The following is a 12388-nucleotide window of genomic DNA, read 5'->3' as shown; positions in this document are numbered from 1 at the left end:
AAGACACACTAGTCCCTGCTGTAATCTGGGACCTGTGTGTCTCCCAGAAGACAGCCGGGGGGAGTGGCGTAGATACCCGAGGGTGGCTCGGGTACGTATGCCCGGAAGTGGGAACAAAATATCTGTATTACACAGGTATATGCTTCCCCCCTCAACCCTGGAAGGTGCCAAATGTGACACCGGAGGTGGGCAGGGCTCCAAAAAAATGGAAGGTCCATTTTTGGGTGGACCTCCGTTTTTAAAAAAAACAAAAAACGTAATAAACAATTTGAAATCCACCTGAAGGGACCCCTTCATTATGGCCTCAGCAGGTGTGTAAACTTGGAGATTTAAGTGCAGAGATTTCACCAATGGAGTCCCCAAGACCAGACCTGGTATTCAATAAACTACCATTTTTAGGTGGACTGAACCTTTAAATTTCTCACTCCATGTCCTAAGTTTTGGAATATGATCATTGCACTCGGAAGCTGTATTAACCTGTGTATTTTTGCAGTGGTGCCAAGGACGATACGTCTGAGTGGTCGGAAGATGAAAGCCCCAGAAAGTCTCTGGACAGTAATGGTCGGGAGGCGTCACAGGTAGAGGGCGTGCGTGTGCAGGCACTGTATGATTACACTGGACAGGAAGCTGACGAGCTGAGCTTTATGGCAGGTACAGAGCACTAACCTTCCCTTAACAACCCTTCCTTCCATTCCGCTCCACAGGCACGCCTCCCCCACCCTTTCCTCCTCTCCCATACCTCCATCCCCTGGTCAGGCCATAGTGCATGAATCTGACAACAGGCAGAGCATGCAGACTGGCACTTGTGCATGAATCATCCTTTGTGCTCCCCTCAGCGACCACCAACGCACCATTAACGTAACACTAATTCCAGCGTGAACAAAGTCGTGTCTCGGAGAAATGCTTCAGAAAGGCCTTTGTTTAGTGTGGATGAACAAAGGCTACTTGTATGGAAGTATGGATAGAGTTCTGGGGAGTAACTCCCCAATATCGGCACTGCGTAAGTTCCATCCACGAATCTTGCACTCTATACTAAAACTCTGATTTCTGCAGCTTAAATCATGCAGAGATTTGCTTAGCAACTGGCAGTATTAATCCACCAGAGCACAGACATATGGGGATTGTATGGGATTGAAAGGGGCAAATACACAGAAGGTATCTAGAAGACAAATGTGCCCATGGGACTTTTTAGAGTTATGCCAATTTACAAAAAAAAAAAAATTATACATCTTTTATTCCATATTTAAGTTAAAAATTGATGCAATGAACACCACATATGTCTTAGTATTAAAAAAAAAATATGATGAGACACACATTAACGTTGATGTATATTTCAAAGTATGAACAAACTTGCAGAGATCAACAGGTAGGTAAATGTTGGACTATATCTCAACGCATTTCGTGAAGCAGCGTTCACTTCTTCAGGAGATCAAATCCAGTATATCTGTGGAGAGACCATGTCATAAAAATATAATAAAAAGAACTACATATGTACCCACATAAACCTCAGAATGTAGGTGTAGATCACAATATCCACTCCTTAAGATGGATATGGTGTACTTACACACCAACATAAGAATCCAGGTAATAACAGGAGTCAGAGGACTATTCACAAAAGGGGCAATGACACAGAGGGGAGCCAAAGGACACAGTCAGTCTGGGAAATGAAGGTAAGACGGGTCAACCAGCCGGGGTGCACAGGGGGACCTGGAAAGACTGGACCAAAATAGATAAAGGGCTGTGTAAGAACCTACAAAGTAGAGGTACAGATTAAGGGCCAGATTCAGGTACAAATACATTACGCGGCGGCGTAACGTATCCCATTTACGTTACACCGCCGCAGGTTTACAACGTAAGTGCCTGATTCACAAAGCTCTTGCCTGTAAACTTGCGGCGGTGTAACGTAAATCCGCTCGGCGCAAGCCCGCCTAATTCAAATGGGGTGGGCACCATTTAAATTAGGCGCGTTCCCGCCCTGAACGTTCTGCGCATGCTCCGTAAGAAAATTTCCCGACGTGCTTTGCGCAAAATTACGGCGCCCCAACGTTTTTTTTGAACGGTGACGTGCGTTGCGTCGTTTCGTATTCCCGGACGTCTTACGCAAAAAAAAAAAAAATGCAATTCGACGCGGGAGCGACGGCCATACTTTGACATGGCTGTTCTAAATATAAGCCATGAAAAAGCAGGCCTAAGTTTGCGACGGGAAAAACTGACTAGCGACGACGTAAGAGATTGCGATGAACGCACGTATCTTCGTGGATCGCCGTAATCAGCTAATTTGCATACCCGACGCTGGAAAACGACGCAAACTCCACCCAGCGCCCGCCGGAAAATTACACCTAGGATATGAAGCCGTACGCCTGTCGGATCTTAGCCAAAAGCCGTCGTATCTTTTTTGTGAATTACAAATAAAGATACGACGCGGCAAATTTGAAAATACGCCGGAGTATCAGTAGATACTCCGGCGTATTTCCTCTGTGAATCTGGCCCTAAGTAACTGAATGGGACCAATAGTATGTCCATCATTTCAAGATGGTCCCCGTGTGAAAGAAACAGAATGTGTAAAAATGTAAAAGAAAAAAAAAATAGAAAAAACACCAAGCAAAGGGCTAAAAAAAAGTCTTAAAGGGGAAAATAATTATTTGATCCCCTGCAGATTTTGTACGTTTGCCCACTTACAAAGAAATTAATGGGCCTATAATTTTTATCATAGGTGTATTTTAAATGACAGACAGAATATCAACCAAACATCCAGACAAAACACATGATACAAATGTTATAAATTGAGTTGCAGTTCAGTGAGTACAAAAAGGAAGGGGGGGACAGGAAGTGGCGTAGACCCCCGCAGATTCTGCAGGGGTCTATGCCCAGGAGTCGGTTCAAATACCTGTATTATACAGGTATCTGCACCCCCTCCCCCCTGAAAGGTGCCAAATGTGACACCGGAGGGGGGAGGGATCCGAAAAGCGGAGGTTCCATTTTTGTGTGGACCTCCGCTTTAAGTCCCAGCAGATAGATTGGGCTCTGGCATTTCTTCTTCCATTGCCTTGTTTCGGTAGTTGAATGAAACAATGCAAGGATTGCATTTGCTTTTAATTTTTCCATCTTGGTAGGATTGGTAATACTTTCAAATCGGATTAATCTTGCATTATCGCAGAGTATCTACTGTGGCACAGTCTTATTTACAAAGTGCTGATAAATTCTTCCTCTACGTAATTGCAGCTGTTTTTTTTATAAAGGAACGCATTAATTATCAGGTAAGTGAATTTATCTGAATGGAGACACAAAAGAAGGAAGAATAAAAAAAACAATACTTGGAAGTCCGCAAAACGATTTAAATGCTGATACTACTTAAAACAAATGTTTTTTATTTTTAGGTAGATCTAAACTTTTTGAAACCCCTAAGAGCTATTATTTTATTGGAGACTCTGGTAGTAGAATTCATTTTGGTACGAGGCCTTGGATTCCAGGTGTGCACTCCACATTACCTCCATTCAGGATTGGTGGACTCCTGGGTTCACTGATTACCTCCATTCAGGATTGGTGGACTCCTGGGTTCACTGATTACCTCCATTCAGGATTGGTGGACTCCTGGGTTCACAGATTACCTCCATTCAGGATTGGTGGACTCCTGGGTTCACGGATTACCTCCATTCAGGATTGGTGGACTCCTGGGTTCACTGATTACCTCCATTCAGGATTGGTGGATTCCTGGGTTCACTGATTACCTCCATTCAGGATTGGTGGACTCCTGGGTTCACTGATTACCTCCATTCAGGATTGGTGGACTCCTGGGTTCACGGATTACCTCCATTCAGGATTGGTGGACTCCTGGGTTCACTGATTACCTCCATTCAGGATTGGTGGATTCCTGGGTTCACTGATTACCTCCATTCAGGATTGGTGGATTCCTGGGTTCACTGATTACCTCCATTCAGGATTGGTGGATTCCTGGGTTCACTGATTACCTCCATTCAGGATTGGTGGACTCCTGGGTTCACTGATTACCTCCATTCAGGATTGGTGGATTCCTGGGTTCACTGATTACCTCCATTTAGGATTGGTGGATTCCTGGGTTCACTGATTACCTCCATTCAGGATTGGTGGATTCCTGGGTTCACTGATTACCTCCATTCATGATTGGTGGACTCCTGGGTTCACTGATTACCTCCATTCAGGATTGGTGGATTCCTGGGTTCACTGATTACCTCCATTCAGGATTGGTGGATTCCTGGGTTCACTGATTACCTCCATTCAGGATTGGTGGATTCCTGGGTTCACTGATTACCTCCATTCATGATTGGTGGACTCCTGGGTTCACTGATGTTTCTCAGTTGATTAGCCAAGAAACTTGTAGGCATGACCAGGGGTTGTAAAGTCAGAAGGTTTTTTACTTGGGCTGTTACTGATTAAAATTTTCGTGTTCGATTAATCGATTTATTTATTTTTAATCGACTAATTTCGATTAATTATAAAAGAAGACTGTAATATCCACAATCTCCCCCACTGTAACAGACATCTCCCCCCCCCCCCACTGTAATATCGGACGTCTCCGCCCCCACTGTAATATCGGACGTCTCCGCCCCCACTGTAATATCGGACGTCTCCGCCCCACTGTAATATCGGACGTCTCCGCCCCACTGTAATATCGGACGTCTCCCCCCCACTGTAATATCCACAATCTCCCCCACTGTAACAGACATCTCCCCCCCCCCACCACTGTAATATCGGACGTCCCCCCCCCCACTGTAATATCGGACGTCTCCGCCCCCACTGTAATATCGGACGTCTCCCCCCCACTGTAATATCGGACGTCTCCCCCCCACTGTAATATCCACAATCTCCCCCACTGTAACAGACATCTCCCCCCCCCCCACCACTGTAATATCGGACGTCTCCCCCCCCACTGTAATATCGGACGTCTCCCCCCCCACTGTAATATCGGACGTCTCCCCCCCACTGTAATATCCACAATCTCCCCCACTGTAACAGACATCTCCCCCCCCCCACCACTGTAATATCGGACGTCTCCCCCCCACTGTAATATCGGACGTCTCCCCCCCACTGTAATATCGGACGTCTCCCCCCCACTGTAATATCGGACGTCTCCCCCCCACTGTAATATCGGACGTCTCCCCCCCACTGTAATATCGGACGTCTCCCCCCCACTGTCATATCGGACGTCTCCCCCCCACTGTAATATCGGACGTCCCCCCCCCCACTGTAATATCGGACGTCCCCCCCCCCACTGTAATATCGGACGTCTCCCCCCCACTGTAATATCGGACGTCTCCCCCCCACTGTAATATCGGACGTCTCCCCCCCACTGTAATATCGGACGTCTCCGCCCCCACTGTAATATCGGACGTCTCCCCCCCACTGTAATATCGGACGTCTCCCCCCCACTGTAATATCGGACGTCTCCCCCCCACTGTAATATCGGACGTCTCCCCCCCCACTGTAATATCGGACGTCTCCCCCCCCACTGTAATATCGGACGTCTCCCCCCCCACTGTAATATCGGACGTCTCCCCCCCCACTGTAATATCGGACGTCTCCCCCCCCACTGTAATATCGGACGTCTCCCCCCCCACTGTAATATCGGACGTCTCCCCCCCCACTGTAATATCGGACGTCTCCCCCCCCACTGTAATATCGGACGTCTCCCCCCCCACTGTAATATCGGACGTCTCCCCCCCCACTGTAATATCGGACGTCTCCCCCCCCACTGTAATATCGGACGTCTCCCCCCCCCACTGTAATATCGGACGTCTCCCCCCCCCACTGTAATATCGGACGTCTCCCCCCCCCACTGTAATATCGGACGTCCCCCCCCCACTGTAATATCGGACGTCTCCCCCCCCACTGTAATATCGGACGTCTCCCCCCCACTGTAATATCGGACGTCTCCCCCCCACTGTAATATCGGACGTCTCCCCCCCACTGTAATATCGGACGTCTCCCCCCCACTGTAATATCGGACGTCTCCCCCCCACTGTAATATCGGACGTCTCCCCCCCACTGTAATATCGGACGTCTCCCCCCCACTGTAATATCGGACGTCTCCCCCCCACTGTAATATCGGACGTCTCCCCCCCCACTGTAATATCGGACGTCTCCCCCCCACTGTAATATCGGACGTCTCCCCCCCACTGTAATATCGGACGTCTCCCCCCCCACTGTAATATCGGACGTCTCCCCCCCACTGTAATATCGGACGTCTCCCCCCCACTGTAATATCGGACGTCTCCCCCCCACTGTAATATCGGACGTCTCCCCCCCCCCACTGTAATATCGGACGTCTCCCCCCCCCCCACTGTAATATCGGACGTCTCCCCCCCCCCCCACTGTAATATCGGACGTCTCCCCCCCCCCCCCACTGTAATATCGGACGTCTCCCCCCCCCCCCCACTGTAATATCGGACGTCTTCCCCCCCCCCCCCCACTGTAATATCGGACGTCTCCCCCCCCCCACTGTAATATCGGACGTCTCCCCCCCCCCCACTGTAATATCGGACGTCTCCCCCCCCCCACTGTAATATCGGACGCCCCCCCCCCCCCCCCACTGTAATATCGGACGTCTCCCCCCCACTGTAATAATCAATCAATGGGAAAACTTGCTTTGATATGCGTGTGTGTGTGTGTGTGTGTGTGTGTGTGTGTGTGTGTGTGTGTGTATATATATACACACACACACACACACACACACACACACACACACATATATATATATATATATATATATATATATATATATATATATATATATATATATATATATATATATATATATACACATTTTATTTATTTTAAATTGGCTTTAATATCACTTTCAGGAGTGTGTACTGGACTGATAAAATTGGAGAGATCCTTAACCAGCATCATGAAAAATTATACTATCTAATTCTAGGATCATTCTGATTTCTTCAGTCCAGTGCATACTTGGTTCAGCAGTACTAAGCTCTGATGAAGGTTTGTATTATTGCAGTGAACGCTTCTAAGATCCAGGTTGAGATTGACAATGCTACCGTGTACATTCATCAAACATTCTGCCCATACTCCTGGCTAGTGTGCTGACCTTGTATAGTCAAACCCAGACTCCCTTTCACAACCTTCCGACATATGTAGCATCATTGGGTTTAGTCCCGCTTTAGTGCGGTTGCTGCCATGTCTTAAAGGCTTGACTTTACCCTGCACTGTTTCTTGTTTCGCTCCTCAGGGGAAGAGCTCATAAAACTAGGCTCAGAAGATGAACAGGGCTGGTGCCGAGGACGCCTCTCCTCTGGGAAAATCGGACTTTATCCGGCGAACTACGTGGAGGATGTTGCGTCCTGAGACTTGACCAAGCCTTGCATTTCCGTTAAGCTGTGTGCGTGTGTGCCCTGAGTAGTCGTGAGGACTGGGGCAAACTTATGAACATTGGATCCTAATAGTGAATCCATTGCTGCTTTTACCATTTTATTTTAGACATGCAGTTATTTTCTTTTTCTTTATTATTTTCTTAATAAAACAACCCAGAAGATATAAAATCTGGATGTTCTCTGCAGCATTATAAGAAATTAAAGGGAAAGTTTACCCAAAACTGACATTTTAGTTATGGGAGAATGCTGGAGGGAGTGACTCGGTCTTTATATAATTCTCTCGAGCAGCGAGATCGCTCTACTTGAGTTCCCAGCTTTGCCTCCCTGCCATGGTTGATGGGAAGCCTCACTTTTGCCACCAAATTCTTCATATAGATAATAAATAGTATAGCAGGAGTAACAAGACTCCTTTTGTTGCTATATAGTGACTGGGGGCAACACTCTCAGCAAAGGATATAAATGAGTGGGTGACTAAACCCACCTGTAGCTACCAAAAACTAAGGCTCGGTTCACACCGCCGCCGCATCTGGCGCACAGCAGGGGTCCGGTGCGTGCTGGTTCACCGTTTTCAGGTCCGATTTTTAACCCGAATTTTGGGCTGAAACACACCAAAAAAAGGCACGTGTTTTTCCGGCACCCGACCCGCTGCGGAGATATGTGAACCAGCTTTATAGAGAGCCAGTCACATTCTCCTGCTATGCGAATTGGATGCGGGAAATCACGCATTCAATTCATATAGGTGTGAACCGAGCCTAAAAGATCCAGTTTTGGGTGAATTGACACTTTAAAGTCATTCTTGGGTGTAAATACTAAAGCTCTTGGATATGGAGGATGTTGAGAACATTGTTGAGAAATTTAAGTGTAAAGACCATGCCTAACGCCATTAGAATTGGTGCGTCTTCAACATGCCATCCTCTTAAAGCGTGAGTTCACTCGAAAAAAAATGTTTTAAGATTAGATTGAGGCTCATTTTGTCAAGGGGAATCGGGTAGTTTTTTTAAAATCCGAGCAGTACTTACCGTTTTAGAGAGCGATCTTCTCCGCCGCTTCCGGGTATGGTCTTCGGGACTGGGCGTTCCTATTTGATTGACAGGCTTCCGACGGTCGCATACATCACGTCACGAGTAGCCGAAAGAAGCCGAACGCCAGGGCGGCTCTATAAGGCGCCTGCGCACCGACGTTCGGCTACTTTCGGAAAATCGTGAAGCGATGTATGCGACTGTCAGAAGCCTGTCAATCAAATAGGAACGCCCAGTCCCGAAGACCATACCCGGAAGCGGCGGAGAAGATCGCTCTCTAAAACGGTAAGTACTGCTTCGATTTAAAAAAAACTACCCGATTCCCCTTGACAAAATGAGCCTCAATCAAATCTTAAAAATTAACTTTTCGGGTGAACCTCCACTTTAAGGTTGTGACCTGTAATATTGTATTGTAATTATCGGATATGTAAACGCCAAATGGATAAAGCCCACAGGTGCCAGCCTTCTTGCCCTTCGTGCTGGGGATTGAGCTGTCATGCCCTAGCTGTCTAAGTTTGCGCAAATTAGCGAACAACTTTGCGAACAAATGGACAACTTTAAAGGCCGAATCCAAATAGTCAGATTTCAATTTTGTACAGCTGCAGACACACAAATATACTGGTTTCCTATATCTTGGGGCCTCCATTTTAAAGCTATCCCATCTAGAAATCAAAATCCCAGTAAAAAAAGCAGCCATTAAAAAGCCAAAAGTCACACCTATGGGATAATGTAGTAAAAAAAAAAAAAACATAACTAGGGAATAAGGATGAGCTCCGGCGTGTTCGCACGCTCCACGTGCAGAGCCCGCCAGGAAGTCGACACCGCGCTGCGCTAATCACAGGCAGGGAGACATTGTCCTGATGCTCGGCTGCCGAGATCGGGTAATGTCTCCCTGCCTGTGATTAGCGCAGCTCGGTGCTGACTTCCTGGCGGGCTCTGCACGTGGAGTGTGCGAGCACTCCGGAGCTCATCCTTACTAGGGAATCCAAAAGAGCAGACAACTCCTTTTTTTTTATGACCTCATAAGGAGGAAAACGAAATAACTTTGGTCAACTTCCTCAGTAGACTCTAGATAAGATACAATAAACTATTGGACAATTCTGCTTACTAGTGCCCACCCAAAATCGAAATCCATTTTGGATGGTGTTGGCCTTTAAAGTTTCCACCTTTTGCACAGCAAACACCTTGTAGTCTGTTACAAAGGATTTTTAGTTGGTGTACTATTGCCTTGGTTGCTGGCAGGATTGGAATTTACATTTACAACGCATCTCCAGTCCCTGGCAGCCAGCGGATATAAAGGATTCCCAAATAGTTTTTGTTTTTAGGATTTATTTTTTTCCTGATATAAGTTTGGGATGATGATCGGAGTTTTTTTACTTTAGTAAATGTTGAGATTGGATGATTTATTCTAAATACTGTTTTGTGAAGAATAACTCTTCCGAGTTGTGTTTTTTCTCGCTCGGTCATTGGTCAGGTATTTGTCTTCTGATGACCCCCCCCCCCCCCCCCCCCCCCAAAATTCAGGAAGCCAATGAGATTAGCATGAGGCTTTTAAAAGCACTTTTTTTTGCGCTGGTGAGACACACGAGTAGGGAGGTTCAATATTGTGCCATCGCATCATGCAAGTGACCTTATTGTGAAAAATGTATTTTGTATTTAAATAATAATAAAAACCATATTGTTTTTATCCACAGTTTTTAATTTGCTTTTGTGTCTCTGGGATACTGCATGAATGGTGTGAATGATTGTGGGCAACTTGTTCTTTAAAGTGGCTAATATACACTATATGGCCCAAAGTTTGTGGATATTTGACATCACACCTACATGAGCTTGTTGGTCGTTGCCTTCCAAAATTATGGGTTCCCTCCCTCCTTTTGACTGTTACATCCTCTACTCTTAGGTTTTCCACAAGATTTTGGATTGTATCTCTGGGACTTTCAGCCAAAAGATGTTTTTTTGATATCAGGTACTGATGGGAGGGAATGAAGACCTGGCTTGCAATCCGTCTTCAACTGTATCCTATAGATGTTCAGTGGGATTGCATTCAGGGCTCCCAAGATCCTCCACACCAAACTCCTCAAACCATGTCTTTAACCACTTCCATACCGGGCACTTACGCACCTTCCCGCCCAAGCCAATTTTCAGCTTTCAGCGCTGTCGCACTTTGAATGACAATTACGCGGTCGTGCGACGTGGCTCCCAAACAAAATTGGCGTCCTTTTTTCCCCACAAATAGAGCTTTCTTTTGGTGGTATTTGATTACCTCTGCGATTTTTTTTTATTTATTTTTTTTTTGCGCAACAACTAAAAAATGACTGAAAATTTTGAAAAAAATTACGTTTTTATTTTTTTCTGTTAATTTTTTTGTAAATAAGTAAGTTTTCTCTTTCAATTACGGGCACTGATATGGCGGCACTGATGGGCACCGATGAGATGGCACTGATTGACATCGATGAGGTAGTACTGACGGGCACAGATGAGGTGGCACTGATTGACAGCGCTGGTATGCGTGAGTGAGTGAGTGAGTGAGTGAGTAACTTGTATAGCGCAGCAAATGCGAACTTAATCGCCTCAAGGCGGCACTGATGGGCACACATAGGCGGCACTGATGGGCACACATAGGCGGCACTGATGGGCACACATAGGCGGCACTGATGGGCACACATAGGCGGCACTCATGGGCACACATAGGCGGCACTCATGGGCACACATAGGCGGCACTCATGGGTGGCACTGGGCACTCAGGCGGCACTGATGGATACTTATGGGTGGCACAGATGGGCACTGATAGGTGGGCACTGGGCATGGATGGGCACTGATGGACACTTGGGGTGGCACTGATGGACATTGTGGGGCGGCACTGATGGACATTGTGGGGCAGCACTGATCTACCCATGTTGCCAGTCAGTGCCAATTTGTGGGCACTGATTGGCATCTTTATTTTTTTTAAAAAGCTTTTTTTTTTTTTTTTTTCAATGCTTTTTTTTTTTTGCCCCACCCTGGTGGTCCAGGGTGGGCTTCCCTGGTGGTCCATGTGGCGATCCGAGGGGGGGCTGCGCTGATAAACAATCAGCGTGAACCCCCCCTGTCAGGAGAGCCGCCGATCGGCTCTCCTATACTCACGTCTGTCAGACGCGAGTGAGGAATAGCCATCAATGGCTCTTCCTGTTTACATCGTGATCAGCCGTGATTGGACACAGCTGATCACGTGGTAAAGAGTCTCCGCCGGAGGCTCTTTACCGAGTTTGGAGATGCAGGGTGTCAGACTGACACCCCGCATCGTGGGCGCGCGCGGCATGAAATCCTGCAGGTCGTCCATGGACGTCCTGTCAGGATTTCAGAACCACTTCCCGGACGTAAATCGGCCATAGGCCGGGCGGGAAGTGGTTAAACTGTTACCAGGAGGTTTGAAGTGTACAGTTTACTAGAATACCCATGTAGGCTGTAGCATTAACAAAGACAAAGAAAACGCCTGAATTTAACCACTTCCCAGCGGTCTATAGTCAAATGACGGCCAGGCAAGGACATTCGTCTTTCCGGGTGGACATCCTATGATGTCCACCCGAAACAGGCCAAGCTGCCGGTACCATGTGATTGCTGTGACCAATCACAGCAGATCACATGACAATTGCACACACTAGATGGCTTCCATCTATTGTGTTGATCTCTGAGATTGGTGTCAGTGATCACATGGTACAGGCAGGACCAATCACAGCCCATCTGTACTATGTGATTAGCTGTGGCCAATCGCAGCTAACCACAATAGTAAGCGCTGAATGAACTGATTTCATTTAGTATAAATGATTGCTTATACCAGTGACTTTCCTTGTTATAAGCAACCGTGAGTAAAAAAAAAAATCCTGGTCACTTCCAGTACTAGTACAGTATTCCTACGGTGACAGTGTATTACTCTGGTCATATTTTTTTTTTTAAATCATAAAAATAGAAAAATCTTGGTTTGCAAGCATAATTCATTCCAGAGACATGCTTGTAATCCAAATCACTTAT

General features: G+C 46.7%; 1 protein-coding gene across 4 annotated transcripts in view; it reads left to right on the top strand.

Annotated features, from left to right (window-relative positions):
• PACSIN3 (protein kinase C and casein kinase substrate in neurons 3) overlaps positions 1–7529 on the top strand; it is a 59545-nt gene extending 52016 nt beyond the window's left edge. For 3 of the 4 annotated variants that reach the window (XM_040328231.1, XM_040328233.1, XM_040328232.1), the window contains 2 exons: positions 494–651; positions 7220–7529. In XM_040328231.1, coding sequence (XP_040184165.1) covers positions 494–651; positions 7220–7335 — 274 coding nt within the window. In that variant the 3' untranslated portion in view covers positions 7336–7529. The remainder of the gene's footprint in view (positions 1–493; positions 652–7219) is intronic. The other variant, XM_040328235.1, reaches the window with a different exon arrangement.
• The last annotated feature ends 4859 nt before the right edge of the window (positions 7530–12388 follow it).

This window comes from Rana temporaria, chromosome 11 (assembly GCF_905171775.1).
Source record: "Rana temporaria chromosome 11, aRanTem1.1, whole genome shotgun sequence".
Lineage (NCBI taxonomy): Eukaryota > Metazoa > Chordata > Amphibia > Anura > Ranidae > Rana > Rana temporaria.
The sequence above is the reverse complement of the archived record's forward strand: the minus strand, read 5'-3'. Positions and strand labels throughout refer to the sequence as shown.